General features: G+C 48.2%; 1 protein-coding gene across 1 annotated transcript in view; it reads right to left on the bottom strand.

Moving 5' to 3' along the window:
* Positions 1-19,728, bottom strand: part of Prmt8 (protein arginine methyltransferase 8) — an 84,004-nt gene that overhangs the window by 28,081 nt on the left and 36,195 nt on the right. The window contains exons 3-4 of the mRNA XM_075982680.1: positions 14,001-14,156; positions 11,253-11,316 (exon numbers count right to left, since the gene is read on the bottom strand). Coding sequence (XP_075838795.1) covers positions 11,253-11,316; positions 14,001-14,156 — 220 coding nt within the window. The remainder of the gene's footprint in view (positions 1-11,252; positions 11,317-14,000; positions 14,157-19,728) is intronic.

The raw sequence follows: 19,728 nt of genomic DNA, 5'->3' as shown, positions 1-19,728 counted from the left end.
CCATAGCCAATTCACCAGAGACACTGCCTTGATGTCTCTAGCCAACACCGGGAACATCACATCTATGTTCAGTTGCACAAGCTACAAGATGCTTGACAGGGCATGTGTTGGCTGCTTGGGGGCTACAGACTCTCGGAGAGCAGGAGGCCGGCTCACAGGACCACAGGACCGTGTAAGTATGTATACACAGCTCTATTTCCCTTCTCCACAGGAAGGCCGTTGAGGGGTAGAAGCTAGCATCCCCAAGGCTCAGAACAGTTAGGCTGCGGATCCCCTTGCCCAGTCTGGACCCCCACAGCACCAGGGCAGCATCGGCTCAAGGTGGCTTTGAGGTCGAATCTGGAGCTGTGTTTCCAAGCCATAAGTATGATGGAAAGTTTGTTCGACTAGCTGTGACAGGACCCTGGCTCATAAATTTTACAGTGATTAATCATGGCTAAATGTACCACAGGGAGCCATAGGTACTAACTTGGGAGTTTTACCCTCTGGCTTCAGTTGGAAAATTAGACAACTAGAATTCAGTTGTTGTTGCTTGTAATGGGATTTTCTTTCTTTTTTTATTTGAGTCGTTATTACAAAATAAATTAGACGAGCCTAACCTGATTTGGGATTTCAATGTATCCATCAAAATCAGATGGCCCCATAAGGCCTGCAGCTCATGGTATATCATTTAATTTTTATTTTAATTATCTATTTCTTTTTATTTTTATTTACTTCCTGTTTTGTTTTTTAGCTAGGACCTCATCCTGTAGCCCAGGCTGACCTAGAATGTACTATGTATCCTGGACTAGCTTCAAACTCAGAGGGAACCTCCTGCCTCAGCCTCTTAAGTGCTAGATTATAGGCATGAGCCATCCTGTTCATCTAAGCAGTAATTCTGTCCCACAGAAAAGTGAGCAGTAAGGTCACATTCCCTCAGGTCAGGAAATGCATTATGAATCTCGAAGCCCCCAGTTCTATCACTGCAACCACACCAGAACCCCTCTCTCTGCATGCGCTTTGCTTAATCTCCTGTTTTGGGGACACCCATAATCGTCACTATGCTTCCTAGGCATCGGCCCATGACCCCCTCTCCAAGTTGCTGATTTTAGCTTCCGGTTTCCAATACCTGGCAGAGCACGAGCTTCTCCACATACATTCTAATCTTCTCACGTGGATGGATAAATGAATAAACAATTGAAACAAACAAAACAAGGACATTGGTTTAAAAGACCAAGGAGCTGCAAACCAGTCCTAATTATACTAATAAAAAATGATCAACATTTCAAAAGTGGCTTGAAGAGCAATTTCACATGAATTAAGTTAACTATCCTCCCAGAGAGAATGTTGCTGCTATCATCTGCTTATAAAGAGAATGGGGATCTAGAAGAATCTAAACCGGGCCCACTGAGTCACCTGAACAACTCACACAGCCCTACTGAGGCTCCTGACCCCACTTTGTGAATATAATCACTGCGGACCTTGCAGCACCTGGGACAGTGTGGGCAGTGGGCAATACTTGCGAGGGGGAAGGGAAGTTGAAGGATGGAAGGATTGTCCTGTCCTTCTCAAGGCTGCTCACGTGAGCGAATGAGGGAAGAGCAGAATAAATGTGGGCAGTGAGGCTTGGTCAGAGCTACCAAGCTTCCTGGGCATCAACCCATACCCTGCCTCTGTATCCCATGTTCTCTAGAGCCCAGGTACTTCACAAATCTCTCTGACACAGAATCAGAGCCTGCACACCACAGTGCACCAGAGTCTTTCTCTGCGTATCTCGTGGCCCTACACCACCAGATTCCAGGAGCATAGGTGGGCCCTGGGTGTCATGCAGCTTCAGTATACTGCATACAACAAAATGGTACCCTCTCCTGGTCCAAATCCCTATTCATCCGAGATCCGGGAGCTTGAAAGTCCACCCCTCTCCCAGGGCATGCTTCCTATCAGAGCCAGCTCCAGATTTCTGAAGGTCTTGGGGGACCAGTCTGCTAAACTGGGGCTCCGAAGACCTGTTGGCTTTTGCCAGCGGACTTTCTAACTGGGGACAGCACCCACATAATGCTCTATCCAAATCCATCTAAGGATTTCTACCCAACCCAAGCCATCCCTGAACACTGAGAGGCACTGGCAGGGTCTGGTCTGCTTAACTCCCAACACACTGGCCACTTGCAGGCCTGGCCCACATGGTTATTAAGAACGAAACTGTACCCAGCAGAATGGCTTCCACTGGGCTCGATTGTTCAGAGTATCACCTCCAGCTCTCATTCTAACCCTACAACCAGAACAGAAGCCAGCAAGGGACCGAGGACAAAATATCCCACACCCCAGGGGATTTGCACAGATAACCCTCTAACAGTGTAGGTTTTGCAAACCCTCTACCACTGTAGGTTTTGCATCCACGGATTGAACCACCAGGGAGTTGAGAAGATTTGAAAGGCAAGTGGTGTCTGTACTGAGCACAGATGCGTGTTGTCTTTATTCCCCAGGCTGCATCGCATAACAACTATTTACATAGTGTTTCCATGGCGTTAGATGTTCTAAGGGATGTGGAGAGGGTTTCAAGTATGTAGAGGATATGTACAAGTAACACTCAAAGTCTACATACAAATACGATGGCATTTTATTAAAGGGACTTGAATGTGCTTGGTTATTGTTATCTTCAGGGGGTCCCGAAACCAACCTTCCATGGACATTGAGTGGCAACTGTGTCCTGTCCCTGCTGGTCCTGTCCCCTCAGCATGAATGGCCTTTGCCCTAACTCTCTCAAGTCTCCACCCCAAACCTCTCTCTTCAGAAAGTGTTCCTTTACAACCAGTGCTTATGGACCATTAACTATCCGATCCAGGAAGGAAACCAGGAGCAGAGGGAAAGAGTGGAAGAGCAAGAGAAAGGAGGGAAGGAAGGAGTCCTGATCTGTAGCATCAGCTGATGACAAGGGTATAACACTCCCTCAAGCCCCCCCAACACCACGCTTGCCCACCTAAAAGCCAACTGGGAGCAGGAGACCACTCCAAGCAGGGTGAAGACACGCGCAAAACCACCTCTCTAAAGTAGGCATGTGAGCTGCTGGCACACACCTCCATGACTGCCCTGCTAATGTACAGCCCCCAGCCTCCTCACCTGTTCTCCCTAAGCACAGTCACGACTTCTAATGACACAGCAGTCTTTGTTCTCCGCTTTTGTGGCCATTAGACTCTGTGAGGCTAGGAGCTTCGTGACAGCAATGATTTTTGTTTTTCTAGCCACACGTTTAACTCCTTTAATACCTAGCACAGGGCCTGGCATATGGGACAATAACACTTGAAGAGCTCAATCAATGAAATTACTAATGGAGCATTTCACTGCAGTTAGGAAAAGGAGAGGCAATTGCCAGGAACTAGCGGTACAGGTTTGTGCAAAACAGTCTTACGTGATTAATCTCATTTCTTTTTCTGACAGCATTTATTTGTCAACTTAACAAATGAAATAATAATAACAATGGCTAACAGGTATTTGTTGCTGCCTGCCCGCCAGTGCTATGCTGTTTCATACAGTGATGCGCTATACACAGATGCTTGACTGAATCTCCAAGGGATGAAAATGTGGTCCTTAGGATTTGAGTATATTGGGGAGGGGGAGCGTGAAAGGGCATGAAGACCAACTTCAAGCCACCAAAGTGACGATATTCTTTCCTCGGATCTCTTGAATGTGTCACACGGGTTTGCAAGGTCACATACAGAACTGCTACAGCTTTGTGGCAGTCATCATCCGGTCCCCACAGAGGCACCATGAGATCTGACTCGCCATGGTTCTCATTTCACAGAAGAGGAAACTGAGGCACACACAGAAAATTATCTAAGATGACCGGCTGCACTTACCCAGATGGATGTGAATTAGGAGCAGCCCCTGCAGGGTCCCAAGAAGGAGAAAGGCAAGTGTCAGTCCTATGGACACCCTAATGGAGTCAACAACAAGTTATCATGCAGGTCCATGACCGCGTCCTAGAGCTGATCATTCCGTATGTGAGTATAGGTCTCCTGCAGAGACTTCTGCATTCACCGTGGGATGATGCCAAACATGCAGCTAGCAGCTGCTGGGAGCCAGGACCTCAGGCAAGTGATGGATGAGAGAATCTTGGTAGCTTGTGGTGAAAATCAAATTGAACATTGATGGTTAAATTTAAAAAAATGTATGTCCTTAGACTTCAAAACATTTACAGGTAGATTTAGATTAGGAGACAACACCTGCCAGCAGCCGGTGGGGAGACCACCTCCTCACACACAGCCATTGATCTCTAGCTAGTAGCCACGTGCTGTGATGTCTGCCAAGGTGCCAGTAGGAACTACCTTGATTAATGTATCTGGCCCAAAAGAAAGGGACTCAGGCAAGGCCCTCTGAGGCACCACAGTCATGGAGAGACTAGGATAAAGAGCCTAGGGGTGTGTGAGCAGGGACCACTCTTTGGCTTGTATGGTCCGAGAGAAAAGAAACAGAACTTCGGGAGAGCATCAGGGAGGAAGAATCGGCCTCAGTGAAAAGAAGGACTTTCTGATGAGCACAGAAGCCCAGGTGTTTGGCAGTGCAGTCTTGTCCACGAGTCCTAATGTGCCTCATAAGGAACTGGCTTACAATAACAGCAGCATCTTCTCTGGATGCTGTCGTCATATTTGTTGAGTACCTAATCTATGTAAGGTCATGGGCTTGACATTTGACCTGCCTCGTTGCTCATCTCCCACAATCCTTCAAGCCATATCTTGATACTCTTCCTTGGGAGAGCAGTTTGCTCTTCAGTGTGACACAACAGAGCCCTCATGAGTTAGATTGCGGACCCTTGTGCCCCCGCCTCTGTGTTTCATAGGCTATCTTGTGACCTCTTCCACCTGTGACATGCATTCTTAGGGACAGACACAGGTGAAGGAAACAGAGAGGTTCCTCTTCTCCCTTCAGGTTTCTGGAGAGTCAACGGACTATACATTTTTTTAAAGTTGGTTTGTTTACGGAATTACAGAACTTCAGTCTCTGTGATGCCAATCTTCACAAACCAAGGGACTTTCTGAAGCATTTCTTCAGGTCCCCACTTCCGCCCCACGGCCATGTTCTGTCATGGAGGAAATAATTGCTGGTGTTTAAGTCGGAGAAAAAGTAACTGAAGCATGTGTGGATGGAGGCACGTGAAGGTGGCCCATCTGTGCAGGTGGCTTCCTGTAAGTGTGTGTCTCCATGGGAATAAGCCCACCCCAGAAGCCACACGGAGGTGGAGAGGGAACCGCACGCTGATGCTGGATGCCAGGTATTTTGTGTGCGTGTTGTTATTTATGGCCCACCGCCCACACTCCCGACACTCATACAACGGGTGGTGGCAGCATTTCTATCTCATCACCATGGAAGCACTCATGCAAGTCAGGCTGTCCTCTGTCGAGGACACATGCCAAGGCTGAGTAAGCTGGTGCAGGGGACTTGCTCTGCTGCATCTCACCAGCCCCGCCTACCTAGTCTACCTTCTAGGGAGGAAGAAATGAAGGCCACTGGGCCTGGGGGTCCCTTGTTGATCCCGTGAATATGGGGGGGGGCATGCCTGAAGCATAAGGATAGCTGTTTTGGGGAGATGGTAAGAGCATCTACCATCTAGTCTAGTCTTCATAGGCCTTTGCTTCAGTTAATCATGAGACAAAACAGAACCAAGCATAAGCCATAAAAATCCAGAGCATGAAATGGATGAGCTGGGGCTGAACAATCTAGATGTTCGTGCTGCCAGGGAAAGGTGACGTAGATGTCGCAGGGCAACATGGGATGGGGAAGCCTGAGTCAGGGGACAGTGGCCCAGCCCGGCCATCTGACACCAAGCTGAGAATGAAGGGCATTTCTCAGAGGACTGTTCTGGGTGGGATAGTGGTGCCCTGGGGTGGAAGAGGGCCCTTTAAGATGGACAAGGTGGGATGCCACTTGGGAAGCTGTCCAGCACAGGTGACAGAGTAAGAAAACACGTATATGGTCCAGGAGGTGGGGAAGCTGGGAGACGGGCTACGTGTAAGAGGACTGATATGTAATATCAGGGGCCTAGCTTTTCTAGGAAGAAGGTCTGGATAGAGATAGGGAGAAAAGGAGAGCAGACTCATGGGGCTGAGTTAGAAGTGGAGGAGCTACATGAGCTCAGCCTCAACAGTGTGAGGAGAGAGACAGGAATGAGTGTTGTGTGTAAGTGTGGGCACACACACACGTTCATCACACACATACACACATAACACATGCCTATACACAATACATACGCACATGTAAGCACGTAACATACACCACACATGCATATATCATACACCTGCTTGCGTGCACACACATACACATATGCACACACATATATCACATACATACTCAGTCCCCAGCTCTCTGTAGAGATACCCTAAAGCTAAGGAGTATGTTCAGTTCCTTCTTTATTTCTAGTTACTGCCATCCATTCAAGGACACTGGGGAAGGAACTGATTGAAAATAGAGGCAGATGAAGTGCAACGTGTGCCTGAAATGGCTGGAACTGGGAGATCAGGAATCTAGAAAAGAGGAGAAAGTACCCAGGAGCCAGATTCAAGATGCTCTCAGAGACCCTACCAGGGATGATCAGAGTATCAGGGTGAGTAGTGACAGCCTGGGGGCATCTACTAAGCATAGCGTGGATGCACAGTAAAGTGTTAAACTAATAAGTAAAAGGAAGAATAATTATAAAGAGAAATAATAAGATGATAGATGAGGGACAGACAGATAGATGATAGCCTGTAGACAGAATAGAAAATATGTATAGAAATAATAGAAGATAGATATAGATGGCAGATGAAAAATGCATGATAGAGATAGACATACAGAGATGATACACATGTGATAGCTAGAGATGATAGGTAGGTAGATGATAGATAGATAGATAGATAGATAGATAGATAGATAGATAGATAGATAGGCAGACAGACTGATAAAAACAAATGGGGAATGGAATGTTTACAGGAACTCAAAGTACCTCCCCCAGAACTAACTTACTCCAAATATGTTGTGACAATAGCAAGATGGGAAATTAAATTCAGTCAGCAGCAAAAGAAGTGAGCAAGTACAGGGGGAAAGGCAGACCCCAGAGGTTGCGAGCTACTGTCAAGGAGGCCCACACCAGTGGAAGGCCCCTGGGGTCGAGGAATGGAACCTAGCATCCTTAGCAGCAAATCTGATTCCGCATCGTCTACACTCACTCAAGTTCCCACTTCCAGAATTGTGGGTGCTGCGGAGCTCCGCATCCACTCACAAACGCGTGTTGGAAGTGCAGGGACAAAAGCTCAGGTTAGGGCTCTGGCTCCTCTCAGCCCCCACCTCTCTTTGCCTTGGTTTCTACATCTGTTAACTGGGAAGAATCACTTGCCTATTTCAGAGGGATGATGAAGGGAAGGGAAAGCCTGGTGCCAGGCTGTATCACCATTATACAGAGAGGGTGGGCTGGTTTCCCTTCTCCACTGAAAAGATGTTTGTCCTCTTCTGTCTGGTCAAGCACGTTTGAGAAGAGACTGGTCCCCATGCCCTCTGAGGGAGCTAAGAAATGTTAGAGACCAAGCCAGAGGTCAGAGGCCAGAGGTGGGATGTCTGAGCAACATTTGCCCTGCTCAGTCTGAAGGCATTGCTCAGGGTCATGACAGCAACCGCCCATACAGTGCCCCGGCCTTGCCTCTGCTGCCAGCACCTTCCCCTCCCTTCACTCTGCTTCACTCTTTACCCATTTTGAAAGTAGCCAATGTCTCCCCAAATGCCCATGTATCAAAGGCTTGGACTCCAGGGTGGCACTAATGTAAAGTGGTGGGCCCTTTAAGGGGCGCCAAGTCGGACATCCTTAGGTCATTGGAGGCATGGGCTACCTCTCTTGGAGGCCTGAGTTTTTGCAAAACAGGTTTCGTAAAGAAAGCAAGCCTGGCCCCATGCATCCTTCCCCTCTGCTTCCTCATTGTTAATTTTAACCTCTGAAACAGAACTGGTCTCCGGTACTTCAGTATGGGAACAAAAGCTGACAAAAATAGATTGCATCATCAATTTGTTGTCTTTGTTTTCTTGATCCCCCTCCCTCTGCCTGTCTTCTCATCAAAGCCAGGCAGACTCCAGCTCCACACACGTATAAGACAGTGAGCACGGAAAGAGAAAACCCACAAAACAATGAGAGTTGGGCCCTCTGCACAGCAGGGTCCACAGCTCTCTAAGAGAGAAGTGCATTTCCCAGCAATCCTTGCTACCCTAGCAAGCCCTGCAAAGAGCACCCAGCCTTTCTCCTCTCTCTTCCCCTCCCTATCTACCTTCTCTGCCTAAGACTGCATTCGCATCATAAAGCAAATGGGAACAAGCAACTCAGGCTACCAACCACCTCCTTCTAGTTGCCCCCATTACTTCCTATGTCTAGATTGTCCCTACTCCATGATAAAGGTCACTCGCTCCCCTGTGATCTATACCTAGCCCTTCAAGATCCATGCCACACTTAGCTCTTCCTATATTTCTCTTGAATCACATACATTTCCCCAGCTTTTCCCTTCTTTGACCTCTATAGCCTCTGTAGCAACTGCTCCGTTTTCCCCGGTCCCCATTACTGAAAGAAAAGGTATTTGGGGTCCCCACATCACAGCCTCCCCTAGTCCTACTCTAACAGGCCTCTTGCCCCTGCTACCCGGAGTCTCATCGGTAACACCAATCCCTACTAAGTGGCCACATCCCACTGCTGCTACCCTGGCACTATCCTGTCTAGCCTCAGCATTCCCTGGGCTCCTCTTGAATATTCACCAACCTCCAAGGTAGCGTCTTCTCCACTTCTTTGCTGGACCCTCCTCCCCTGTATAATGTCCAAATGATGAGCGGTCCTATCTTCAGCCCTATCTCTGTCTTGTTTCTCCTAAGTAGCTCTGAGTAACATCACCATGTCGATGATCCCCGATGGAAGTCTCCTGTGACTCCCCCAAAGCCTAGACGCATAAATCCAAGTCTCCCTCACCATATCCACCTGGGTACCCAAAGCAGGACACCTCGAGCCCTTCACAGGCAGAGGCAGTTCTGGTTTCTCCTGCCGCCCCTGTGAGCCCTGCAGACAGACACCTGCAGTCGGTTACTCCCCACCCGTCCTCCCCAGGCCATGAGCATGAGCAGCATCAGGCCCTCTGGCCCTGAGGCTTCAACACAGCTCATTTCTCTCCACCTCCGTGGCCACACATCTCTCTCGGGAGCCTCTGGACCGTGTGCTTGTGTTAAATGTGTCTGCAATCCATCCACCCTCAAGGCTTCCCCCTCCAAAAGATCTGGCCTGAAGAAAGAAACCCAGCCTTATCTGAGAGTGAGCTGTGTGTGATCACCTTGCCCCCCACCCCTTGTCTCAGAGTTCCCCTCTCTGTACTGTGGCCCATGGGCCTTTTTGTCCCTGAGTGAGCATGCCTAGTTCAATCTTGCCCAAAGCTCTCCTCCTCTGGACTTTAGGTGCTTTGGTTGAGTGTGGCCTCAAAAGTTCACGTGCAGGATCTTTGAACCCTGAGTATAGTGGTGTTGGGAGATGGGACCCAGCAGAAGGTCAGGTGATGGGAACAGAGTACCAGCAAATGGATTAGTGTTACTCTTAGGGGAAGGATGGATCATGCTGAGTGGGTTTTTTTGTTTGTTTGTTTTGGTTTTTGCCTCCTTGCCTTCCCACACTTCCCCTGTGAGGAGAGGCGGTACAAGGCTCTTTCCAGATACATCCAGCCAGTCTGGGGCTTCCAAGCATTCAGAATGATGAGGCAAAAATCTTTCCTTTATAAATTTTCCCACCTCAGATATTTTATTATAGCCACAGAAAACAGACGCTCGGTCAGCCCGCTTGCTTCACGTTTTCCAGACTGGACCTTGGATGTGCTGCCTGAGAGGGGTCTAACCTCACGTGAGGGGAAGGTCCCCAGCTACCCTGCCACCCAATGATCAGAAGAGCGGTGTCACCAGGTACTCTACGCCAACTGGTTGCTGCTTTCTTTAGTATCTGTATTCCCGGCTCTGTCCCCAGAGTCAGGTTCATGGCCACACACACCAAAGTCTGTGGAATGATTTATGCTCCTGTCTCTCATGGAGTCTGCAGCAAGTGGGTCAAGCCACAGACAGCACAGGTGGCAGGCTGAGGCCACACTGAAATAGGTCTTTGGCCTACTTCGAAGTAGGGCATAGTAGGAAGTGGAAGGGCTCCATGGTGTCTGCTATCTCGGGTCAGACCCATGGGGACACTGGGCTGCCTATGAAAGAGCAGAAGAATTCAGGGATACAGCAGGAGGTGCATCCAGGGCTCTATCCTTTGTCTTACAGATGGAAAGGTTAGGCCAGCCAACTCTTCACTGCCCAGGGTCCCAGTCTCCTGATCCACCCTGCTCCCAGGCCTGCTAGTAAACCCAGCCTATTTCTCTCAGGAATGTCCATCCCTGCAGGTGCCAGACTTCCCACCCTTTGGAACTGTGCATGGGAATCCTGCCTTTTGGACTTGACCTTGCCCCCAAACCTTGCCACGGTACCCAGCTAGTTTAGCCTCACTGCTCCTGCCAGCCCTGATGCCATTCCAACCCATTCCTTACAATGTGGCTTCTGGTCTCCCGCCACCACCTCCACCCAGGACCAGATATGCTCCTGGAATGCAAAGTCCTCAGTGCCCCAATGCTGAGCATTGGGTCTGGCAACTATATAGTCGGTCCTGCTGATGGAGAAAAATTATGAGGAGGTGGCCTGGTCAGGGACCCTTGCAGGTCTGAGCATACTGAAGATGGGCCACTGAGGGGGGCTAGGGATGTCACAGACCATAGGAAGAGAGGGAACACATCACTCCCTGCAATCAGAGCCCAACCTGATCAAGGCCTCATTCCCCAGATCAGCCCAATAAGCACACACTCCATCAACACCAGGGCTTGTGGCAGACATTCTGGCCGATACCCCTGGACAGGTGACCAAAGAGGACAGAGCGGGTATGGAGAACACAGGGAAGAAGAACTTTAGCTGCCACCTCACAGACTTGACAGCCTCAAGATGGGCCCGGCAGAAGGCATGATGACCAGGACTCAGTCACAGACAGGGCTGACTGACAGCTACGGTGGGGCCAATGTCCCCTGACTAGCAAGAGAGGGGAACCCCACACTACAGGGCCACAGTTCTGTGAGTGGTTGTTCCAGCAGGAGCTGTACCTCTCCCAAACTACATGTCCTGTGCTCTCTTCTCTTGTGCCCACCTGCATTACCAGAACCAGAAAATGCAAGCCCCCATCCCACCATCACCACGACGAAAGACTCTGAAGTAGGCCTTACCATTGTCCAGGTGGTTGGCCTTAATGATCTTCTCTGAGTAGTCAGAAATACTGGAACATTCGATCTAGAAAGTACACAGAACAAAAGAGACAGGAATTTAAAAAGCACAGCCACCTGCTAAATTCTGGACCTTCAAAATTCCCGGAGGCCCAAGTGTTGGAGGCTGGGAACAGTCCCAGCACAGGGTACTGTGAGGAAGCAAAGGGGCCAAGTAAGAGGAAGTTAGGTCATTGGAGACACACCTTTGAGAGGGGTATGGAGACCTCAGTTCCTCCTCTTCTTCCTCTCTTTGCTTTCTGGCCTCCAGGAGGGAAGTGGCTTTGTTTTTCCAAATTCACCTACAGTGGCAACTGCCTCGCTGCAAGCCAGGAACAACACTGCCAACAACCATGTACCAAGACCTCTGAAGCTGAGTCAAAATTAACCTCTCTAGAACCAGAACCAACTGAATAGATGGAAAAGCTGAGGTTCAGAGCGTTCCATAGTCTTAGCCACAGCCACACATTAAATTCGTGGTAGCTGGAGAACTAGGAACTGATCTTCTCATTGGGTGGTTAAGTGGCATTTTACTCAATTGACCACTTTGCCTGGAGATCAAACCTCCACTGTGGAGACCCTGTTTCTGTGCTGGAGCTTAAAGAGTAGCTGACTAATCTGACCATCCTGCAGGAGGGGGAAGAGGGAAGGCAGAACGGACTAAGCTCTTGGTGGCGTGGGGGGGGGGGAGAGAAGGCAGAGTGAGGCTAGAGTCACCATGAGTGTCCTCCATCTCATCATTAAGTCCTGCAGGGTAAAGTTGGCATGTTCTTGAACAGGAAGTTCAGGACAGCTCTCAGGACTGGTCTTAAGAGTCCCCTCTACTGAGGTACACACATAGCCAACTCTGAGCCCTTGAGCTGATTTGGATAAATGTTTTCTGAAGGCCCTCGTGTTGACTGCTCAGTCATCAGCCTGCTGGTGTTAGTAGCCTGGTGAAACCTTTAAGATGGGGAGCTTGGCGGAAGGAAGTTAGGTCATTGGATTCATGTCCTTGAATGTGATATGAGGATTGCAAGCCCTTCACTTCCTTCCTTCCTTTTCCTACCAGGAAGTGAGGCCTTCATTTACCTTGTGCTCTCAGGGCACTGTGATGGCTCATCACAGGCCCAAGCCAAGGAGCCAAGTGACCATGAAGTGAGCCAAACAGAACCTTTCATCTTTTGATATTGATTGTCTCAGGCATTTTCTTACAGTAACTAAAGCTGGCTCACAACGGCCTTCTGTGAACTCTTCCTTTGACGGAATCTGTTCGCTTGTGTGTAGAAGCCTTTTCAGGATCCCCAAATCTCTAAGAAAGGGCAAAATTCTTTGAGAAATAAATTGACTGTCAGCTGAGAACAAGGCTTCATGGGAAAGATTGGAGGCCCAGAGGTTTAGGATGTGCTGTGGGTGCTGGGAGCTGAGGGTCATTTCTGGAGACCTCTCTGCCACTTTGCCTGGCTCTCTGACATGGAGTACTTTAGAAGTCATTGCAGGGGGTCCCTGAGGGGTTTCTGGTGGCCTTGTCCACTGTCCACTTTTGGGGCTAGAAAGATAATAATAACTAAGGGGACAGATGCCACTGCCTGCGCTCTGTTCCAGGAGGACCCACCCTTCCTTAGTCATCAGGCCCTTGGCTTTTGGGTTCCATCTCCTGTGGACGGTGCTTCTGTCCTCTCTTCCTTCTTGTTAATGTGTCACCCCCCATACATGTGGCTCCTGAGGTTAGCGTTAAAGAACACAGCAGCTCCAGACGGGCAGCTGGCTGTGTCCTAGCTGCCTCTCAGGCCTCTGGCAACAGGTTGCGTCCCTTTCAAGGGTGACCTGAGTCCAAGCACATCAAACACAGGGGTCACCTACTTTGCGGAGCCCACCGGCCAGGCTATACACTTTGATTCTTCGTCTCCCTTCCCTTCTCTTCCCTGTGCTTCTATCTCATCACTTGCTCTTTCTTCTTTGCCTTCCACTCCATTTTCTTTCTTCTAGCTTTCCTCCAAGTCTCGCTAGCTTCTGTTTCTCACCTCCTATCACCTCCTGCTGTGCTCCTGTCTAGCTTCCTATCTTTAACGTCCACAATCTCCCTCCCTCCCAGCGGAGTGGATGAGAGTAGATGGAGAAGCCTAAAACAGGAACAACTGAAATGAGCTCATGGGAAAGAAGCTGGCTAAACCTGGCAGGTACAACTGAGAGGCACCAAGCAGGAGCCCTGGCAGCAACTTAGCTGTATCCCCTGACTCAGGAGCCAGAGACTGCTGTGCCCTGCTCGGCCCGAGCATGGCCGGCACTAATCTGGGCCTCTGCCCTTGAAGGGACAGTGTAGTATCATCAGATGGCCTCAAGACCACTGAGATCCATATCATTAGAGGTCCGTGGCTGATGAGGTTTGAGAGAAGGAAGCCTGAAGCAAGGAAGGCTTGTCGCAGTGATGGTGATGGTGTTGCTCTTGCTGGCGATGTGGTGCTGATGGTAATGGCAGTAAGGATATAAGAACTGAACTGTGATTCATCTCCTCTGATCCTCTAGCAAGAGAGATGGACTGGGGCTGGGGAGGTGGCTTGGTGGGACAGTAGTTGCCTAACATGCTCAAGGCTCTGGGTTCCATCCCCAGCACAGCATATAAATCGAAAAAGAGATAGTGGACCAGGGTGGGTCTTTGTAGGAAAGTCCAGAGGAAGTCAAAGGCAAAGACCACCCTGCAGAAGCCAACACAAGGGAGGGTAGCATGCTTACCCCAAACACCTTCTTGGCCCCTGCTTTGGCAGCAAACATGGAGAGGATCCCTGTGCCACTCCCAACATCCAGCACCACTTTGTCCTTGAACACATGCTTATTATGGTACATGGAGTTCCGGTACGTGAGTGTCCTCACCTCATCCTTCAGCATTTCCTGCAGTGGAAGGAAAAGAAAGCTGTAGTCAGGGGACTTGGGCATCAGGGAGCACACCTCAGTCACGGGAGCACATCTAGATCACAGGCAACCGAATCATCCCAGTAACACCTTCTGAAAACACTATGACCTCCCTGGAGCTAATGAGAATTCTGCAGGATGTGCAGGTCACATGCCTCATTCTAAACTAAGCCCACTTTAAAGGTCCACTTGAAAGATAGCGGAGAGGTATAAGACAAGAAGGTTGTGTCCAAGCCTGCTCCAGTTTGCCTAAAACCAAAAGGAAAGATCAAAACAGCGCCCACAGCAGGAGAGACCCAAGAAGGAATCATCAGACTGTTGTCCTCCCTAAGCCTGCATCAGCTCCGCCAGCTCACCTCCTCTCATCTTAGAAACTTAGTGTCTTCTGTGTTTTCACTTGCTGCAATTTTAGTTCCAGGAATCCACTACATTGGTTTGAATTGTTTTTCCTATATGACTCCAGATAGAGATCACCTTTTAAGAGTGCTCATTGACTCTCTCTCTCTCTCTCTCTCTCTCTCTCTCTCTCTCTCTCTCTCTCTCTCTCTCTCCATATATTTATATCAGTTTAGATTAGTGTTATTAATTTAACTGGTCTGAAACCTAACTTTTGATCTACACATAGGAAACTTACAGCCACATTATGCTGAATGGAAAAACTGAAAACTTGTTCTCTAAAACTTGAGAATGAGACAAGAGTGATCACTTCCTTCACACCTACTCAGAATGATGCTTAAATTCTTAACTAGAGTGGAAGGAAGAGAGAAGAAATTTAAAAGACAGAGATGAGAAAGCAAGCTGACTTCCATTTGCAGAAGTCACGTTCCTGTTATTGAAAGACACTAAAGACTCTGAAAAACTTACCTCTGACAAACACTTTCAGAGTATAAAATCATCGTGCAAAAATCTGTGGCTTTTCTAGATACCAATAATAAATATGAAATGAAGAATACAATCTCATTCACAATAGCCTTTCAGAATTCCGTGTGTAGGAAGGAACGTGACACCGGGAGAAAAGACATCTGCAACGAGAACTACCAAACCCCGGGGAAGAAGCCCAGGAAAACACCAGAAAATAAGAATATTCTTATAGGAGAACTACTATGGAAATGGCCACATTAAAGTAACCAGGAAATTTAACACAAGCCCCATTAAAATACTAATGACATTCCAAGAACCAGGAAAACCAAAACTAGTGTCCCAATGGCAGCACAGAAGATCAGAACGCAGGGTAATCTTGAGTGGAAAGGGCTTTGCTGAAGGGATCACTTGCCGATCTCAAGTTACTACAGAAGAGCCTCGGCAAAAGCAGCACGGGCTGGTACAAAGCCAACACAGACACCAAAGGAATAGAATAGAGAACCCAGAAATCCATGAAGAGCAACAAAGTGAGGAAAGGTATCTATCTGTTGGAGAGAAGATAGCTTCTCAGCAGGTAGTGCTAGGAAAACTGGCTATCCGCATGCAGATTAGGGTAACTGATCTCTATCTCTCACCCTATACAAAATCTAGCTATAACGGGTCATTGATCTTCATGGGCAAGATCTGAGCTTGGAAAAGGATGCTTGATGAATAGACATGGGCAAGGACTTTCTGAACAGGGGCTTGGTAACTCAGAAACAGTAATAAAAAGTTGACAAATGGAATTGCGTGAAATGAGAAGGCTTCTCCCAGCCAAGGAAGCAGTAGAGTGGAAGGGAACTTTTGCCAGCTATACATCTGGCAGAAAATTAATATTCAGAATCTATAAATAGCTACAGAAACCAAGAGAACAAATAATCCAATCAATAAATGGGCAAATGAGCTGAACAGATACTTCTCAAAGAAGAAAGACAAAATGTCCAATAAATTCAAGGCCAAAGGAAAAAAAAAGAACATTCTTAGTCATCAGGGAAATGCAAAATTATGTTCAGAGTCTCTCACCCCAGTCAGCATGGCTATTGTCAAGAAAACAAACAAACAACAACAACATCCTGGCGAAGGTGAAGAGAACCCATTGGTGGAGTGGAAGGCAGTGTTGTCACCAGACATTGGTACGGAGAGTCCTCTAAACCCTGCAAGTAAAACCGCCAGGTGATCCTGCCACCCACTCCTGACCATGTACCTACACAATGGGGCCGTACTCACGCACAAATGAAAAGAAAGCGCACCCCATGAGCAAAACTGGAAGGACCCCGAGATCATCACGCTAAGCACAATAAGCAGATTCAGAAAGCGGTATGTTCTTTCATGTGTAGAATCCCGTTGTTTATAAAAGTGTAGAAGAAAAAAAAGGGGTGGTTTGGGATCAAGGGGGCACTGAAAAAGGCGATCAGGGTAAATGAGATTAAAATGAGCAGTATTCAGTATGAAACTGTCACAGTGAAATCAGTTACTTTATACAGTTAATGTGTGCCACTAAATTCAAAACTTTCAGCTCTGATGGTTTTCTTTGCCATTTGATTTCTCTTTAGTTGACTTGCTCCCATCTGTATCATTTCCTTTCTTTGGCTTGAGCTTTATGTGTTCTTAACTCTCTAGTTTTGTAAGGTGAAAGTTTTGCTTTTCGGTTTTGCTGTTTGTGTTTTCACTTTTGTCCCTAATAGAAGCATTTGAAGCTATAAATCTCCTTCTAAATCAGTGCTTCTCAACCTTCCTGACTCTGTGACCCTTTAATACAGTTCCTGCTGTCGTGGTGACCCCTGATACTTCAGAACTGTAATTTCAGTACTGTTAAGAATTGTAATGTAAATAGCGGATATGCAAGTGACCCTCAAAGGGGCCGCAACCCACAGGTTGAGAACCACTGTAAATATGCCTTAAACTGCATCCTACAGATTCTGATGTGTTGGGCTCTTAGAGCCGCATAGTCTGGAATGCTTTCTAATTCCTCTCATGTTTTCTTCTCAGGCATGGGCTATAAGGAGGAGTAATTTGATTTCCAGCCATTTGAAGATTTTCTGGATAAATTATTTTAGGTTTTTTAACTTTGATTGTTCCGGTGTTAGCATTAAATGTAGGGTGTCACACAGGTTGGATCACTACTCTAACACTGGCTTTTTCTAGTCCCTTCCCCCCCACCCCACCCTTTATCCTGAGGCAAAATCCCACCAGCTTGTGTTGGTTGCTCTGGGACTCACTGTAGCCCCGGGCTGGTCTTGAACTTTTGATCCTCCTGCCTGAGCCTCCTGAGTAGCCAAGATGTTAGGTGGAAGCCTCCAGGCCTGTCTCTCATTCGCTTTAACGAGCACGCTGTGTGGTCTCAGTCTTCTACACTGAGGTTTGTTGAGTGATGGTGCTGTTTGGACCCTGCGGGTCTCCAAACCCTCCAGTGTTGGTCCCCGACCTGTGGTACTAGGGGAGGCAGTGGAACCTTTAACAGGTGGAGCCTAGTATAAGGAATATGGATCATCAAAGGTGTCCCTGAAAGGAACAATTTGAGACTTCTATCCCTTCCTAGTTCTTCACTTCCAGGCCGCTCTGAGGCCACCATGATTACTGCCTCCTAGGGAGGTCCAAATTCTTAGACCACAAATCTGTGGTCAGAACCTCTAAATCTGAGCCCAAACCAAGCTGTCCTCTTGAAAACTAATTATCTCGGGCATTTTGTCTCAGTAATGGAAAGCTAATGAACCCTGCACAGGATCCACCTCAATAACTGTTTCCACATGCACTTGAAAAGCTTACATGGCTGCAGCTTGGGCATGCAGTACTCTGTGAGTGATACGTTAGGCCAGATTGTTTGTGGAATGCCAACTTTCTCCATCCTCACTGGTTTTTAAATATATTGGTGTTCTCCATTACCAAGAGAAGCCTACAATCAGCCATGTGTCCTTGTGTCTGTCTAGTCCAGCTGGTCTCTATCCATACTGTCAAGCTCTGTGCACAGGTACCATGGTAAAATGTACCCCTTAACCAGGCTGCACGGTAACGCCTAGAATCCTTTCTCTTGTACCTTTAGCTACAGTGGATCAAAGAGAAGATCCTCTAGAGACCTGGAAGGTGAAAAGGAATGGAGAACTACTCTGAAGGCCAGCTTCCACTTCCCCTGCTGCCCCAATGCTGGCGGCTTCAATGTTAAAAAATTGCGAGTGTGGAGGGGGCACTTGGACTGAGTTCCTGTCTGGCTTTTACTTTGAGGATGAGCAAATCCTTTCTCTTCAGGATATCCCTAGATCCCAGTGCCACAAGCACGCAAGGCTCTGTCCCCAGAATAGGCGAGGGCATGCCGCACATGCTCGATGAACCAAAAGACAGAAATACAGAACATACGACCATTGTACGCGATGCCGGAGCCTCAACCACTGCTCTCGCACCACACCTCCACCGTGGCTAAGCTCTCTGACACGGCCCGCCATCGAGTGTCTGGTGCCTCCGCATCCTCATCTGTGGAATAATGCCACAGTAGCACCTACTTCTAGGGCTGATGTGATGGTTGAGCAAATAAAGAAAACTGTACACGTGTCAGCGCTAGGCTAATGGGGAAAGTCGACTTCCCCAGCAAGGTACCTAGCAGACCTTGTAGAAGGTGCTCAGCACACATGTGCGGGCCAACTGACAGGCCACACAGGCAGGAACCCTCTGACCAGCAGCAGATGTTGAGATTCAAGCTGCCTCTTGGGGACCTGGAGGCTGCCCTCTTTTTTGAAGGCCCCAGGAAGCCCACAGCAGCCACTCTGGGTTCTGCCGGAAGGTGTTATGGTCACCTTCTCCTGGCCCTGCCCTCTTGCATCCTCTCTAGGTGAAGCTGTGGATGGAAAGACCATATATACATATACATATATATATATACATATATATATATATATATATATCTTGCCTAGCCCCCTTCCTTCCACCCATTTTGTCTATATTTATAGAATAACCTCGCTCTGCCCATCCACCCACACTGTGATTCAGCCAAGCTCTCATACCGCCATTGTCAAAGTAGCCTATTGATGGCCAGGGAACCACCGCACGGCCAGCTTACCCATTCTGTATATCTGAGGTCCTGCCTTTCTAAGCAGAGCATCCTTGTGAGAGTTTTAGTGATGAGCAGGTAGTCACAAGAGGTAAGGGAGTGTCTCTCTGCACAGAGTGCCACATTCCACCCATCCACGCCCCTATCTCTTTTCATATTCAGTGGTCCTGGAGACCAGTCACAGGGGTGAAGGCCACCCATCTAGTCAGACCTGTATTAAAAGACATGTATGTTACCCTAGCTGGGTCTATAGGTGGCCTGCAGCAGCAACTGGAGGGACTGAAGATAGGTGTGCAGAAGCACTTCCCCATGAGAGGGTTGCTAAGGCAGTGGGGTAGAGGTTTTACCTGTGACTTGCAGACCCTTTAGTCTGCACTACAGCACATAGAAATTTAGGTTTTGTTTTTTGTTTTAATTAAAACACCTGACTGAGGGTGCCCGGTCTGGTATTTAGTTGGTGGCTTTCTCCTAAGCAGAGTCAGGCCAATCTTTCACACTCATATGTCAGTCATGAGGCTGTTCCCCATCAACAAACTAAACAGAACCAGGCTAGACAGCACTTGGGAGGTTGAGGCAAGAGGGCTGCCACAAGTTCAAGGCCAACCTGGCTAC

Source organism: Microtus pennsylvanicus, chromosome 8 (genome assembly GCF_037038515.1).
Source record: "Microtus pennsylvanicus isolate mMicPen1 chromosome 8, mMicPen1.hap1, whole genome shotgun sequence".
NCBI classification, from domain to species: Eukaryota; Metazoa; Chordata; class Mammalia; order Rodentia; family Cricetidae; genus Microtus; species Microtus pennsylvanicus.
The sequence above is the reverse complement of the archived record's forward strand: the minus strand, read 5'-3'. Positions and strand labels throughout refer to the sequence as shown.